This window comes from Lepidochelys olivacea (genome assembly GCF_965140295.1).
Source record: "Lepidochelys olivacea isolate rLepOli2 genome assembly, chromosome: 24".
Classification (NCBI taxonomy): Eukaryota; Metazoa; Chordata; order Testudines; family Cheloniidae; genus Lepidochelys; species Lepidochelys olivacea.
In genome coordinates, this window is record NC_140434.1 from 148,589 (window position 1) to 161,790 (window position 13,202).

The window sequence follows — 13,202 nt, forward strand, 5'->3', positions numbered from 1 at the left end:
AATATTTATTTTGAGAAATAGTGGCTTACTTTTGAAACGGTAACAGTAACTGGGGGTCTGAATGTGAACTGCAGTTTGAATAGAGTCTCCTTGTCTATGGGGCAGCTCAGCTCAAGACTAGGCTGTATCTGTTTGGGAAGGGAGCTAAAATGACTGCTGGGCGTCTGCACCATTCTCTCCAGATGAGCAGTACTGGAGGGGCGTGCGTAAATCTTTGACCAGCTACAATCTTAGCATGAAGGGTATTTCATGCTTACTTCCCTTGTCTGTATCTCTCCATACACACTTTAGTTGTGTCCATTTCATGTTGGTGGGGTAAGTCCTCCTCCTAATTGGTGTCTTCTTCCCGGGTACTATCTGTACATAGTGTGGTTCCTGGACTTCTTTAGGGAGGTAATTTTGTGGGAAAATTTCACCTGTTTGTTCCATTGGTTCCTTCCTTTTAGTATCTTGTAATGTGAATGTGTTAGAGGGGACTTGATTGTGACTAGCTTTGAGCACACATGCTGGGTCTGTTGTGGAAGTGGAGCTGATCCTAGTTGGGTCAGAGGTGGGAGGGTGTTGATTGGGCTATCTATAGAGCTCTGTTATAAGCAGGCTGACACTTAAAGCTGTTTGCAATGACAGGAATATTTACACTACTTCCTTGCTGCAGCAGAAACAAATGTGTAATGAAATAGCCTGCTGAGTAGAACTCAGGGGCACATCATTAATATTTACAGTGTGTGTCCATAGCATTGGAGAGCTGCAAGTGATCTCTTTGGGACTGATGATTGTAATAGCCAGCAGCCATAATACTTTGGGCTGTGATTTTGTTTAATCCCACAAGCTAAATGAGTTTGGGTCGGGTCTGGTCTAGTTATTGAATCATCTCTTTTTAGCTATGTCTTATCTAGGTTCTTATACGATGACCATTACACTGGTATCTGAGTACTTGAGTAAGTTACTTTCAAGAAAAATGCAGGAAAATGTTACAGGTGATTGAGTAGGGAATGCTTTTATCTGAGTCTGTAACTTACCAGTAGCCCAACATGGTGTTAGAGTGGCACAGTGCTTCTGAAGATGCTGCATTCAGATGTAAAACTAAAGCCCTGACTGCTTGTGGTCATTAAAGATTCCATGACACTTTGCTCAAGAACCGGATTATTAATCCTGGTGTGGTGGCCAAACTTTACCTCAGGTAATTCTATTCTGATTCTCTAAATTCTCATAGCTTTAATGGGACACAGGATTTGCCTTAACAGTTTAGGACAGGAAATTAACTTTTGCTTTGGACTGTTGAATGAATAGGTGCTGTGTCCCACTCCAGCAGAGGCGCAGCATTGCTGGGGTAGGTGAAGAGATTTTTGTAAACACCAGGTTTATAAAATACTTAGGGTACTATGAGATGAAAGTTGCTATAGAAATGTAATTTTAATATTTAATTGTGCTTTCCAGAAACTAAGTAAAATCTACTTGATTCACAAGGTCATTAAGAGCTTTGTAAGTCATGGACTTGGCATAATACTGTCTGCTTGATCTGAAACAGATTTGAAGAGCCTCTGGCCAACTTACTGAATGAACAGCACCGGACAGTGAAGGAACAGCTTGAACAGCTGAGAATAAAGAAATCTTCAACCAAGCAGCCACAGGAGATGGAGAGGTCAAAACCTCAAATTGAGAAGCCACTTCAGACCCTAGTTTTGGACATGGGGCAGAGAAGGAGGCTACATCAGCAGATGCAGCAGGTAAGAGATGTACTAATTATCAAACACAAATACTATACCATTTTATCACATCTTCATTGTCAACTGCAGGACAAAGGCCTCTGCATAGTATGGTGGCACCATCAGTGCTACAGGAAGCACTCAAGCAAGTTCCCTATTGAAATAGGGTACACATTTTGTACCCTGGAATCTGGTACCACAACATTAGTGAAGCAGATCTGTGCACTACAATCTGGTACCACTTTCTGGAATGAATTAAAATCATCCAAGGGAAGTGGTTGCCAAGAGGTGAATTCCATCTTCCTTAACTAGATGTGAGAGCTGTAGCAGTCATGGCTATGTTGAAGCAATGATTTAATTCTAAACCCCTATTTTTATGGCCTTCTAGCTTTCTGAAAAGATTATCCTTTTGGCTGGAAATCATTCACTATAAAGTGGGTGCACAACTGGTTGAAAGACCATAGTCAAAGCAGATTTTTTGTGGTTCGCTGACAGACTGGGAGACACATTTTCTGCTTGAAAATTGCATACCATTTCCTTGAGACTCTGCACCCCTGCATGGGGTCATCAGCATAAGATCCTCTTGATGAAGTAGATACTTAGGCGCCAACTCTGTGGGTGCTCCAGGGCTGGAGCATCCACAGGGAAAAATTAGTGGGTGCTCTGCACCCACCAGCAGCCAAGCTCCTCTCCCTGCCCCACCTCACCACCATCTCCTCTGAGTGTGCTGCGTCCCCGCTCCTCTGCCTACCTCCCAGCATAGCAAGCTCCGGGAGGGAGAGGGGAGGAGCGGGAACATGGTGGGCTCAGGGGAAGAGGCGGGGCCTGGGTGGGTATTTGGGGAAGAGATTGGAATGGGAGCGGGGCAGGGGTGGAGCCGGGGCAAGGCCAGGAGAAGAGGTGGGTTGAGCACCCCCGGGTGCAAGCAGAATATGCCCAGATATTAGTTCAAACCCAGTAGCAGACTGTCCCCTTCTATTGGTGGAAGCACACAGGTTTGAGAGAGCCATGCTGTGTAAGCATGGGTTTCACATGCGTGGTATGTGACCATTTTAATTTTTCAGCAGTAAACTAAGATCTGGAACTCCAGTTGGGCTCATGTAAATGTGTTTATCCAGAATTTCTATAGTGTTGGGATAATATTTGCGTAGGTATATGAAGCAGTAATGCAGAGCACTAAAAGTGTGTGTTATAGCCCCATTTACTCTTTGGGGAATTTTGTGCAATTGCACAAGTGCAGAATTAATCTCCCCTGCAGATTTTATGCTTTTCTTGCAGAAAAACTAATTCACACGAGGGGGGAGGCATATGTCTGGTTTGGGTGAAGGGAGCAGCCAGGGAGATGCAAATCACTCTCTCGGGGGTTGGGCTGGGCTGTCTCTGTCTCTCTTGCTATGGCGGTGTGTCTGGAAGCAGGGCTGGGGGTGCCCCGGTTGGTGGGTCCTACCAGGTGCTGGGCTGCAGCTGCTAGTCCTGGCTGGGCTGGGGGGAGAACAGGGCTTCCTCTTCCCCTGCATGGGCTGTTCCTGACTGCAGGAAGCTTCACACCCAGCCCCACTTCCTGCTCCCACCACTCCCCAGCTGCAGGGGAAGTGAGCTGCCCCTCCTGTCTGCACCACCCCTTGCATCCAGATCGCCCCCCCGCACTCAAAGCCCCACCCCACTGAGTCCCAACCAGCTGCACCTGGACTACCACCCCACCAAGCCCCATGACCCCTGTGCTGAGTCCCATCCCCCCACACCCATTCCCCCCCTGCTGAGCCCCAACCACCTTCACCTGAACCCTCTCACCCCACACCTGGATCCTGCTGGGCTGAACCTCTTTGCCCCATTCCTGGATCGGGGGCAGAGCTGGGCGTGCATATGAGACTCTGTCCCTCTCGCTTGGTGGAGCTATATAGATGTGCCAATATGCCTAGTAAGGAATCTATTTGTCAAAAAACATTTCCTGGATTTTTTTTGTTGTCTGTATTGTCACAGACATGCTTGCTGACAGGTATTTTGAAATAAATTACGAAAATAATTGAAAATGGTATGATTATATTGTGTTATTTTGACAAATACAATATGCAGAATTTTGCAGAATTTCAAAATATTTTGCACAAAATTCCTAGGTGTTCCCATTCACATTGCTCTAGGAACCCCAATTTTGAATTTCCTGACTTTTGTGCATTTATATTCTCAACCACCATGTTTTAGTTTAAATGATTTATAAATGTTTAGGGCCAGAAGGGACCATTATGATCATCTAGGATAATTTCCTGCAAATGTAAACTGCAGGATTTTCCCCAAGTGATTCCTGCATCAAGTCTCTAACTTCTGGTTTCACTTACTGTGGAAATGTCTCTGAACTGTAGTTGTCACTAGTGTGTGGTTGTGTATTTTTAAGGTAATTGCTTAAGATGTCAGCACTAAAAATTCTTTCAGGCTCTCTGTTAGCTGAAGTATGTCTGTAGCCAACACTCATTTTGAGACCCAGGAGATATAACCTGCTCTGCCTATTGGTGCTTTAGAATATTTTCCAGTATTTTTGGATATTATAGTGTCTTAGTGTATTGGAAAAGCTTCATCTGCCTAATCTGTTCTTCCAGCATGTCCAGCTCCTGACTCAAATACACCTTCTCACCAGCTCCAACCCTAGTCTGAGTTCAGAGGCCAGCACCACGAAGATGTTTCTGGTAAGGATCTAGCTAGTCAGAAATACAATAATTCTGTCACAAAAATAAAGGTTGCCATTGTCTTTAATCAAGATGACTTGGTGTATATTTTCAAAAATGAGCAGTGAAGGAGGGGCATTGTTGTGTAGCTGCAGCTGCCTTTATGTTGCTAAATGGTTCAGCACTGTGTGAGAGACAGTTTGCTGTCATAGGAGGAGAGCCTAGTTAGTGCAGTGGGCTGGTGCACTAACGTTGGGCTAGTTTAGGTAAAAATTAGATTTGTTTTCTGGTTAGTTTTAACACAAATCTCCATCCAGTCTGACACTACAGACAGTCCTTGCTCTAGAGAGGACTAGGGTGGGATTAGCAGGACTGCTGCAGGTTGGAATTCAAGCCTTGGGTGAGAGAAGCTTGTTCAGCTAATGCCTATGCTATACTTGTCTGAAGCCTGTGTGGGCATTTGCTGAGGGAAGTACAAAAAATTCCAGTGAGGGTGGGTGGCTAGTGGGAATGCCCTGCAAAGCTTAAAAAAACCAAAATCTGACTTCATTCAGCTGAGAGAGATTTCCTTAACATTTGTTTAAAATGATAGTATCCTCTACATACTAATGCTTGATCAATTGCTTACCGAATGAGTTTGTAACTGTGTGTAATGGCAATAACACAGTGGTCTGTGTTGGCATGCTTTTTGTATTTTTTTTTTTTGAAGGATTAAAAACAAAGCTTGAAAAGGTCATTCTTAGAACAATTTCTGTGAATGCTCTGTGATCGTTAATGGTTCTGTATGGGAATGGGGGAGTAATAACTCACAGCAGAGCTGAGGCTTTATAGGCTCAGAGCAGAATAAATGTAATCAATTGTGTCCCATGGCTTGGTATCTCTCAGAAGCAGGGTTGATAATAACTGAAACTTTTTCTGCCTCCTATCTGGCAAGTTTGCTTTCTGAATGACTTCTTCTAGATACATAAGTTCTTATTTACACCGGAAGCAAGTCCCTTTATCTCCTCTGTATTTGACTCCTCAGACTGAGCTGAGTAACTTTGCTCACAGTTCCATGCTCCTTCGTCAGCAGTTCCATCCCAAGTTTCAAACAGTGTTCCAACCATGTAACTTGAAGGGAGCGTTGCAGCTCATTGAAGACTTTCGTGCCCAGGTCAAAGATGATTGGAGTCCTCGCAAAACTGTGAAGAAGAGTGGTATGTAGTTGAAGGGGCAGGTTTGTAGGGTAGTAATAGCCTTTTTGGTAATGCCCTCCCCTCAGATGAGATGGATTCCAGATTTTTTGCTATGATTTGAAATGGAATTTAGCATTATTTTGCAGCATTGTTTTTAACACATCTTTAAGCAATGACCTCAGTATTATTGCCTGTCTTTTGCTACTTAAGCCATGAAAATGTGACACAGTAAGCTCACATCATAGGGATTTGTACAAGGTTGCTTAGCTTGGTAGTCTGGAATGCATGATATGTTTGCAGACGTTTCAAGCTTTGGAAATCCATCAGGAAAGTAACAATAGATTGGAAAAATTTGTTCCAGTGGTTTGAATGATACATCAGACATTTTCTTCTGGTTGAGATGGTTCTACTAACAAGACTAGGGACTTGAACTGTGAAACTATAAAATTAAAAAGCATTCTGAATGGACTGTTTTGGAAATTTTTGTCATGATTTTTTCTTAGCCAAATGATAGGCAGTTTAGAGTCAAATGGAGCCATTCAATGATTAGAGTCAAATGGATCTGCTCCATCCTTCCACAGAGCCGATATTGTGTACATAATTCTGTGGGGAAATCAAAAAGAAAAGTAACTTTTGCTGGGCCAGAATAAATTCTTAGTTTTAGTTTCTTGTGTTCTAAACCAAAGTCCAAAGGTTTGTGTGGAAAAAATTACCCCAGCCTGTACTGCTTTCACAGCAGAAGTTATGGGGACCATAGCTTTTCCAATAAAGTAATGGTGAGTTTCAGAATTTGAGCATCTACACTTGTGAGGTTCATCAGCTTGTGCTGATCTGTGGATTCTTTTCACAGCAAATGAATTCCCCTGTCTTCCAAAGCAAGTGGCATGGATTCTGGCAACGAGAAAAGTCTTTATGTACCCAGAGCTGTTACCAATTTGCTCCCTGAAGGCAAAAGCCCCACAGAACAAGATTATCTTCACAAAGGCAGAGGACAAGTAGGTGTTCAATGTTAGGGTGTAAAATAAATGGGGCATCTTTCCCTGGGCGAAAAAGTAGAGTGCTGTAGCCAAATGATGGGACATCTGGACATTCTGGAACAGCGCCATCAGATGGCAACTTTGGCCCTTTGTTCCCAGCCGTAGAAAAATTGCTATTAGCTCAGTAGGCCAGACAGATTTAGTCTTCTGTGGATTTTCCATGCCAGTATGTGTACTGACCTCCAAGGTGATCAGAGGGACAAATCTGAGTGTGTTGAGATGTTCCTGAACCAACATACTTCCCATCTTGATTTATTAATGTGTCTCCAGTCAAGTTCTGTGTTGGAGTAGTTAACAATTTGTTTCATTAGATTAAACCATGTTGAGCATTCAGCAGTTGATTGAGCTGTTTTATTTCCATACTCTGTCTTCTCCATGTTGCTGTGGATGACCAGATTGAGACACTCCAGGGATGTTAACAGATGTGAAGGACAAGCTGAGAGCATTTACAGTTTCTTTTGGTTTGAATCATTGTCTGGCAGAATTATTTTTCCTTTCAGTTTATTAGCTTTGGGTCTGAAACACTTCGAAGGGACAGAGTTTCCTAAACCTTTGATCAGCAAGTATCTCCTGCCAGCAAAGACTGCGCACCAGCTGACAGTGCGAATCAAGAACCTCAATATGAACCGTGCCCCTGACAATATCATCAGAGTAAGTGAGACAATCTATAGTTTGTATGTATTTGTATTTTACATGTGTGAGAGGTGATGCCCATACATAATAGAAGACACAGTTCCTTCCCCAAAGAGTTTACATTTGGTCTGCACTGTCATTTCTTCATAGACCATGACACCTCACTTCCACTAAGCATGAAGACTTCTTCAGAGACCCTACCCTCTGTACTTACCTTTTACAACTGCTCTGATTGCTGCCTTGTCTTTCAAGAACACAGCACCTACTACAGAGAACCCTGATACGACTGTAATTCACATAATGCTGAAATAATGAGCTTCCTACCAGTAGACTTGCATACGGTACAGAAGTAGAGAGTGAGCGCGCACATGTGCTATACCAATGATCTGTCCAGAGAAATGAGTCAAAAAGGACATAAGATTTTGTCCAGCCCTCCTTTCCATTTCTTAATATTTACACATTTGAGCAACACTCCATCACTGTAGGAGTAATTCTGGATCACTTGAACTCCCAATGTGTACTGTCCAGAGAAGTTTCCGATCACTGGCAGTTAGGCTAATCAAGGATGGTGATTGCTGACCTTGGTCTCTTCTCCCCCCCCCCCCCTCTCTCCTCAGTATTATAAAAGAACAAAGCAGTTGCCCATTTTGTTCAAGTGTTGTGAGGAGATCCAGCCTTCTGAGTGCAAACCCCCTGTGGAGAGGGAAGAACAGCATTTGCCATTCTGGCTGAAGGTACAGTGCCTGCTGTTTAGAAGCATCATGCTTCCACCATCTTATCCCTAGAGCTGATTAACCTTTTAGTGCTGTTGGCTTGAACTGTTTAATTCAGCTGGTTAGAATATTGGCTGTGTGACGCTGGTGCTGCTGGTTGCAGTTTGTATGTCAGGGCAGGCTGGCCACCACCTTACAGGCAGCAGTCATCTTCCTCGCTGCATCAAACAGTCCTATTGAAAGACGGACGTTCTCATTGTGGGCCTGTTGCCCTGGGAATAAAGTGCAGATATGGGATTTGAATGATGTTCTCTCCTGTTACGGGGCCCTTATGCCTGTAGTACCTAAATGCTTCTCAACCATTATTTTTTCCTCACAACCCCTTGTGTGTAAGGGATGAACCGAAGCACAAAGAAATTAACTGACTTGCCAAGGTCACACTGGAAGTATGTAGCAGAGCCAAGAATTGGACCCAGATCCCCCAAGACCCAGTTCAGGGTTTCATCACATGACCATCCTATTGGGGAATTGATGACACTTGACTCTTGCTAAGAGAGTCTTTACAAACCAGTTTGGAAGAGACACATCAGGGTCATGAACTTTGTGATCACATTGCTCCTTCCAGATCATCACATTCTGTCAGCGTTTACAAACAAAAAAACAACCTTGTTGGAGACTTTCAAGTAAAACTAGTGAACAGTGAGCAGTAAATAAAAAATACTTATTCACAAAGTGAATCAAAATAAGTCACTGCCTCCTGCTCTGGAATAATGTTTTCTGTGTTGCCTGAAGGTGGTAAGGGTCAGGGGACCTAAATAACTGAAGTTCTTGTCTCCTGCAGGCAAGTTTGTCCTCCATTCAGAGGGAGCTGAAGCAATTAGCAGAAGATGCTGGGGAGGCAGCAGGTTCACCCAGTGCAGAATCTGCTCTTTTGAGGACAGAAAAAGAAACTTTGGAATCACAATGTGATGAAAAATACCCTCTGCTCATGCCCAAAGGAATAGTGCTGACACTGAAGCCCCTTGCCAACCGTTTCTCCAGGAGAGCTTGGAGGCGGCAGGGGTCTGCAGCCCTGAAGCCCCTACTCATTCGACCGAGTCCTTGTCTGCAGCAGAGTGCCAACACTATTAATATTCAGAAAGCTGCTGTAAAGTTACCCCAATCAGAAGCTCCTCCTAGCAAAGTTGTGGTTCAAATTCCCCGGTTAATCCAGCCAGCTACAATTATGCAGACTGTGCCAGGAATGCAGCATTTGAACATCCCGTCAGCAGCAGGAAGTGGCGATTGCTTTGAATTTCAAAGCGTGCTCTCTACTTTACAGTCTGATTCCAGAACTTCTCTTCCAGCTGCTGTACCACCAGCACTAGTATCCTCAACACCTGTGACTTTTCAGACAAAAATGCTGCCAACGTTGACTGCATCAAAAATCCGCAAACCTTGTGTCCGCAGGGGATACCAAAAGAAAAAGGGAACAAAATCCACCCCTTTGATAAAGGCTGCCCCTTTGATCCATCCAGCCCCTGTCATCTTTACAGTACCTGCTGCTGCAGTGAAAGTGGTTAGTATTGGCAATGGCTGCAATATGATTCATCCCATAAACACAACAGTTGGCAGGGGCACTCAGGCTATTCCAATTGCAACTTTGTTGGTAAATCCCACCACCTTCCCATGCCCATTAAACCAGCCTCTAGTGTCCTCTTCCGTTCCTCCCTTGATAGCCTCTCCTAACTCTGTAGGTCTTCCTGCTTCATCAACGGCTGAAGACAAAGAGCAGTTGAATCCAGTCACTTCCTGTCTTGCTGTAAATGATGAAAATTCTTACGCTATAGCTGAACCTAAAGTGGAACCCCAAGAACTTTACTCTTCATGTTCTGCCATCTCCCCCAAGAAGGAACATAGCACAGGTCCTGCTACTCCAGACAATGACAGCCAGGAGAAGGTTAAAGAGAGTGAGTGCTATAGTTGGATAGTTGTGGAGACAGTGGAGAAGAAGGCCTTGGAGCCATTACCCATGGACCTCTTACCTCACTTGGAGGATTTAGGAGAAACAGTGAAAACTGAACCTGAAGATCCCAGTGATGCCCTTGAAGAAACAAACCCAACACAGGAGAAGAAAAACTTGAATGCTGAAATAAAGGAGGAGTTCATACTGGATCTAGGGCAAGAGCTGGACATGGAGGTCACATCTGAGCATCTGAGTGAACAGAAGGAAATTAAAAAAGAGTGCACGTCCCATCAGGAGAAGGGACAGGAGAAAGGACGAGATGTGGAGGCACCCACCCAGGATGAGCAGCAGTTGGAAGACATTGATACAGCTGGGGTGGAAATGAGCAATGAGTCTTCCAAGAATGCCTCTCACTCAACAGATGTTGATGCAGAGTGTAGTAGCCCATTGGGGAAACCAGAGGACTCATGCAGTGTGGATGGTCAGTCTGTAGGGACACCAGCTGGCCCTGAAGCAGTGGGAGAGAAGGATGGACAAGAAGAGGAAGAGGAGGAGGATTTCGATGATTTTACTCAAGATGAGGAGGATGAAGAAGAAATGTCATCAGCATCAGAAGAGTCCGTGCTTTCTGTGCCAGAACTTCAGGTAAAAACATAGTAGCCTAGATAATGAATTCTGCAAATGAGATAAAGCCACACTTTGTAAGAACCATCTCATTGTGAATTTATATGGCGCCAAGAGTGTGCATGGCACATGACAAATTAAAGGACCAACTCCTGTCCTGAGGAGCTTACAGACTAGGTTAGGAGCATAAATTGCAAATGGCCAGGTTTCAATTCTTTTGGAGTTGTAAGGGCTTCCTCAGCTGAGCTTGCTCCTTGTTTGTTCTGCGCACCTTGCAGAAATTATTTTTAATTAGTTCCTCAGGATAAAGTAATTCAAACAAGCATAATAAATAGACAAAATCCTACCAAAGAAATAAATGCACAGTTTCACACTTATAAATGAATGTCAAATTACTTTGATTTTAGCAGCCATGTGGAGGCTGGCAGCTCCAGTTCTTGGGTTAGATAGTATCGCATGTCACTGTTAAGTATGGTTTCAGAGTAACAACTGTGTTAGTCTGTATTTGCAAAAAGAAAAGGAGTACTTGTGGCACCTTAGAGACTAACCAATTTATTTGAGCATAAGCTTTCGTGAGCTACAGCTCACTTCATCAGATGCATAAAGTAGAAAATAGTGAGGATGTTTTTATACACACAGACCATGAAAAAAAATGAGGATGTTTATCACTACAAAAGGTTTTCTCTCCCCCCACCCCACTCTCCTGCTGGTACTAGCTTATCTAAAGTGATCACTCTTCTTACAGTGTGTATGATAATCAAGGTGGGCCATTTCTAGCACAAATCCAGGGTTTAACAAGAACGTCTGAGGAACGGGGGGGGGGGGGGAAGGAATAAACAAGGGGAAATAGGTTACTTTTTATAATGACTCAACCACTCCCAGTCTCTATTCAAGCCTAAGTTAATTGTATCCAATTTGCAAATTAATTCCAATTCAGCCGTCTCTCGTTGGAGTCTGTTTCTGAAGTTTTTCTGTTGTAATATCGCAACTTCCATGTCTGTAATCGCGTGACCAGAGAGATTGAAGTGTTCTCCGACTGGTTTATGAATGTGATAGTTCTTGACATCTGATTTGTGTCTATTTATTCTTTTAGTAGAGAGATAAATCTCTACGTAAAAGAATAAGTGGATACAAATCAGATGTCAAGAACTATCACATTCATAAACCAGTCGGAGAACACTTCAATCTCTCTGGTCACGCGATTACAGACATGGAAGTTGCGATATTACAACAGAAAAACTTCAGAAACAGACTCCAACGAGAGACGGCTGAATTGGAATTAATTTGCAAATTGGATACAATTAACTTAGGCTTGAATAGAGACTGGGAGTGGTTGAGTCATTATAAAAAGTAACCTATTTCCCCTTGTTTATTCCTTCACCCGCCCCCCCCCCCCCGTTCCTCAGATGTTCTTGTTAAACCCTGGATTTGTGCTAGAAATGGCCCACCTTGATTATCATACACACTGTAAGGAGAGTGATCACTTTAGATAAGCTAGTACCAGCAGGAGAGTGGGGTGGGGGGAGAGAAAACCTTTTGTAGTGATAAACACCCATTTTTTCATGGTCTGTGTATATAAAAACATCCTCACTATTTTCCACTTTATGCATCCGATGAAGTGAGCTGTAGCTCACGAAAGCTTATGCTCAAATAAATCGGTTAGTCTCTAAGGTGCCACAAGTACTCCTTTTCACTGTTAAATATGTTAATCATTAGTGGGCAAGAACTAAGTTGATACCTGGGGTTAGTAGTTAAAATTACAATTAAATGAGGTAGTAGTTGAATTGCATACAAGGGCTAGAGATTTTGGGGTGTTTTGATCTAAAGGAGACAATGGAAAAACTGACTTGGCTTGCAACGGAGAGGCGTCTGAGCCAGGAGGGAGATTCTGAGGAAGAGAATTCCCAGGAAGAGAACTCAGAGCCGGAAGAGGAAGAGGAGGAGGAGGGAGAAGGAGACGGAATGGAGAGTTTGCAAAAAGAAGATGAAATGACAGATGAGATAGCTGAAGATGCAGCAGAGGAACCCAAATCTGCCTTCACTTTTACAAAGGTTGCCCCAGAGGTGGAAACCAACAGAATGCCACCAGGTGAGTTAATTGTCCTCTATATGGAGGTGTGACATTACTCAGGGTACAGTCTGGACTGTTGAATAGCTGTGTCTCCTCAATTCTCCAGCCTGAGGTGTCTTTTACACTGCTTCACTGTGAGAGTAACCATTCCTAGTCTGTTCATACACAGCCTCCAGCATGTAAATTACTCCTAGCTATATTGTATGAGTGCTATGGCCAGCCACTCTTGAGTTAGTTGTGGAGCAACACCAAGCAAATGCCTAGTCAGACTTTCCCCCAGAATTGTGCATCTTGTACTGCACAGCCCTCTACTAGACAACACAAGCTCATATAAAGTCTGTCATTTTATTAATAGAAAATGATATGCACAAATCCTCTTATCTTAAATGGAGTTTCCCAGATACTTCAGTTCAAGGACACTGGTTTAGATAAAACAATAAACAAGTTTATTAACTTAAAATAACTATCTTTACTTGTAATACTACAGAATGAGGCATAAAAAGTCAGAATTGGCTATAAGAAAATAAAAGTAAAATGTAACTAACACCTATCTTAACAAGCTAAGTGAATTTGAAGCAAAAGTCTCTCTCACCACATGCTTCAACAGTTTTACTGGCTGAATTTCTTTCAGACAGCATCCT

The 13,202-nt window shown here is 43.3% G+C and overlaps 1 protein-coding gene across 6 annotated transcripts in view; it reads left to right on the forward strand.

Annotated features, from left to right (window-relative positions):
* Window positions 1-13,202, forward strand: part of GON4L (gon-4 like) — a 53,260-nt gene that overhangs the window by 22,325 nt on the left and 17,733 nt on the right. For 5 of the 6 annotated variants that reach the window (XM_084613228.1, XM_084613226.1, XM_084613229.1 and 2 more), the window contains 8 exons: window positions 1,529-1,727; window positions 4,298-4,384; window positions 5,388-5,559; window positions 6,389-6,533; window positions 7,076-7,226; window positions 7,826-7,942; window positions 8,763-10,511; window positions 12,318-12,579. In XM_084613228.1, coding sequence (XP_084469354.1) covers window positions 1,529-1,727; window positions 4,298-4,384; window positions 5,388-5,559; window positions 6,389-6,533; window positions 7,076-7,226; window positions 7,826-7,942; window positions 8,763-10,511; window positions 12,318-12,579 — 2,882 coding nt within the window. The remainder of the gene's footprint in view (window positions 1-1,528; window positions 1,728-4,297; window positions 4,385-5,387; window positions 5,560-6,388; window positions 6,534-7,075; window positions 7,227-7,825; window positions 7,943-8,762; window positions 10,512-12,317; window positions 12,580-13,202) is intronic. The other variant, XM_084613231.1, reaches the window with a different exon arrangement.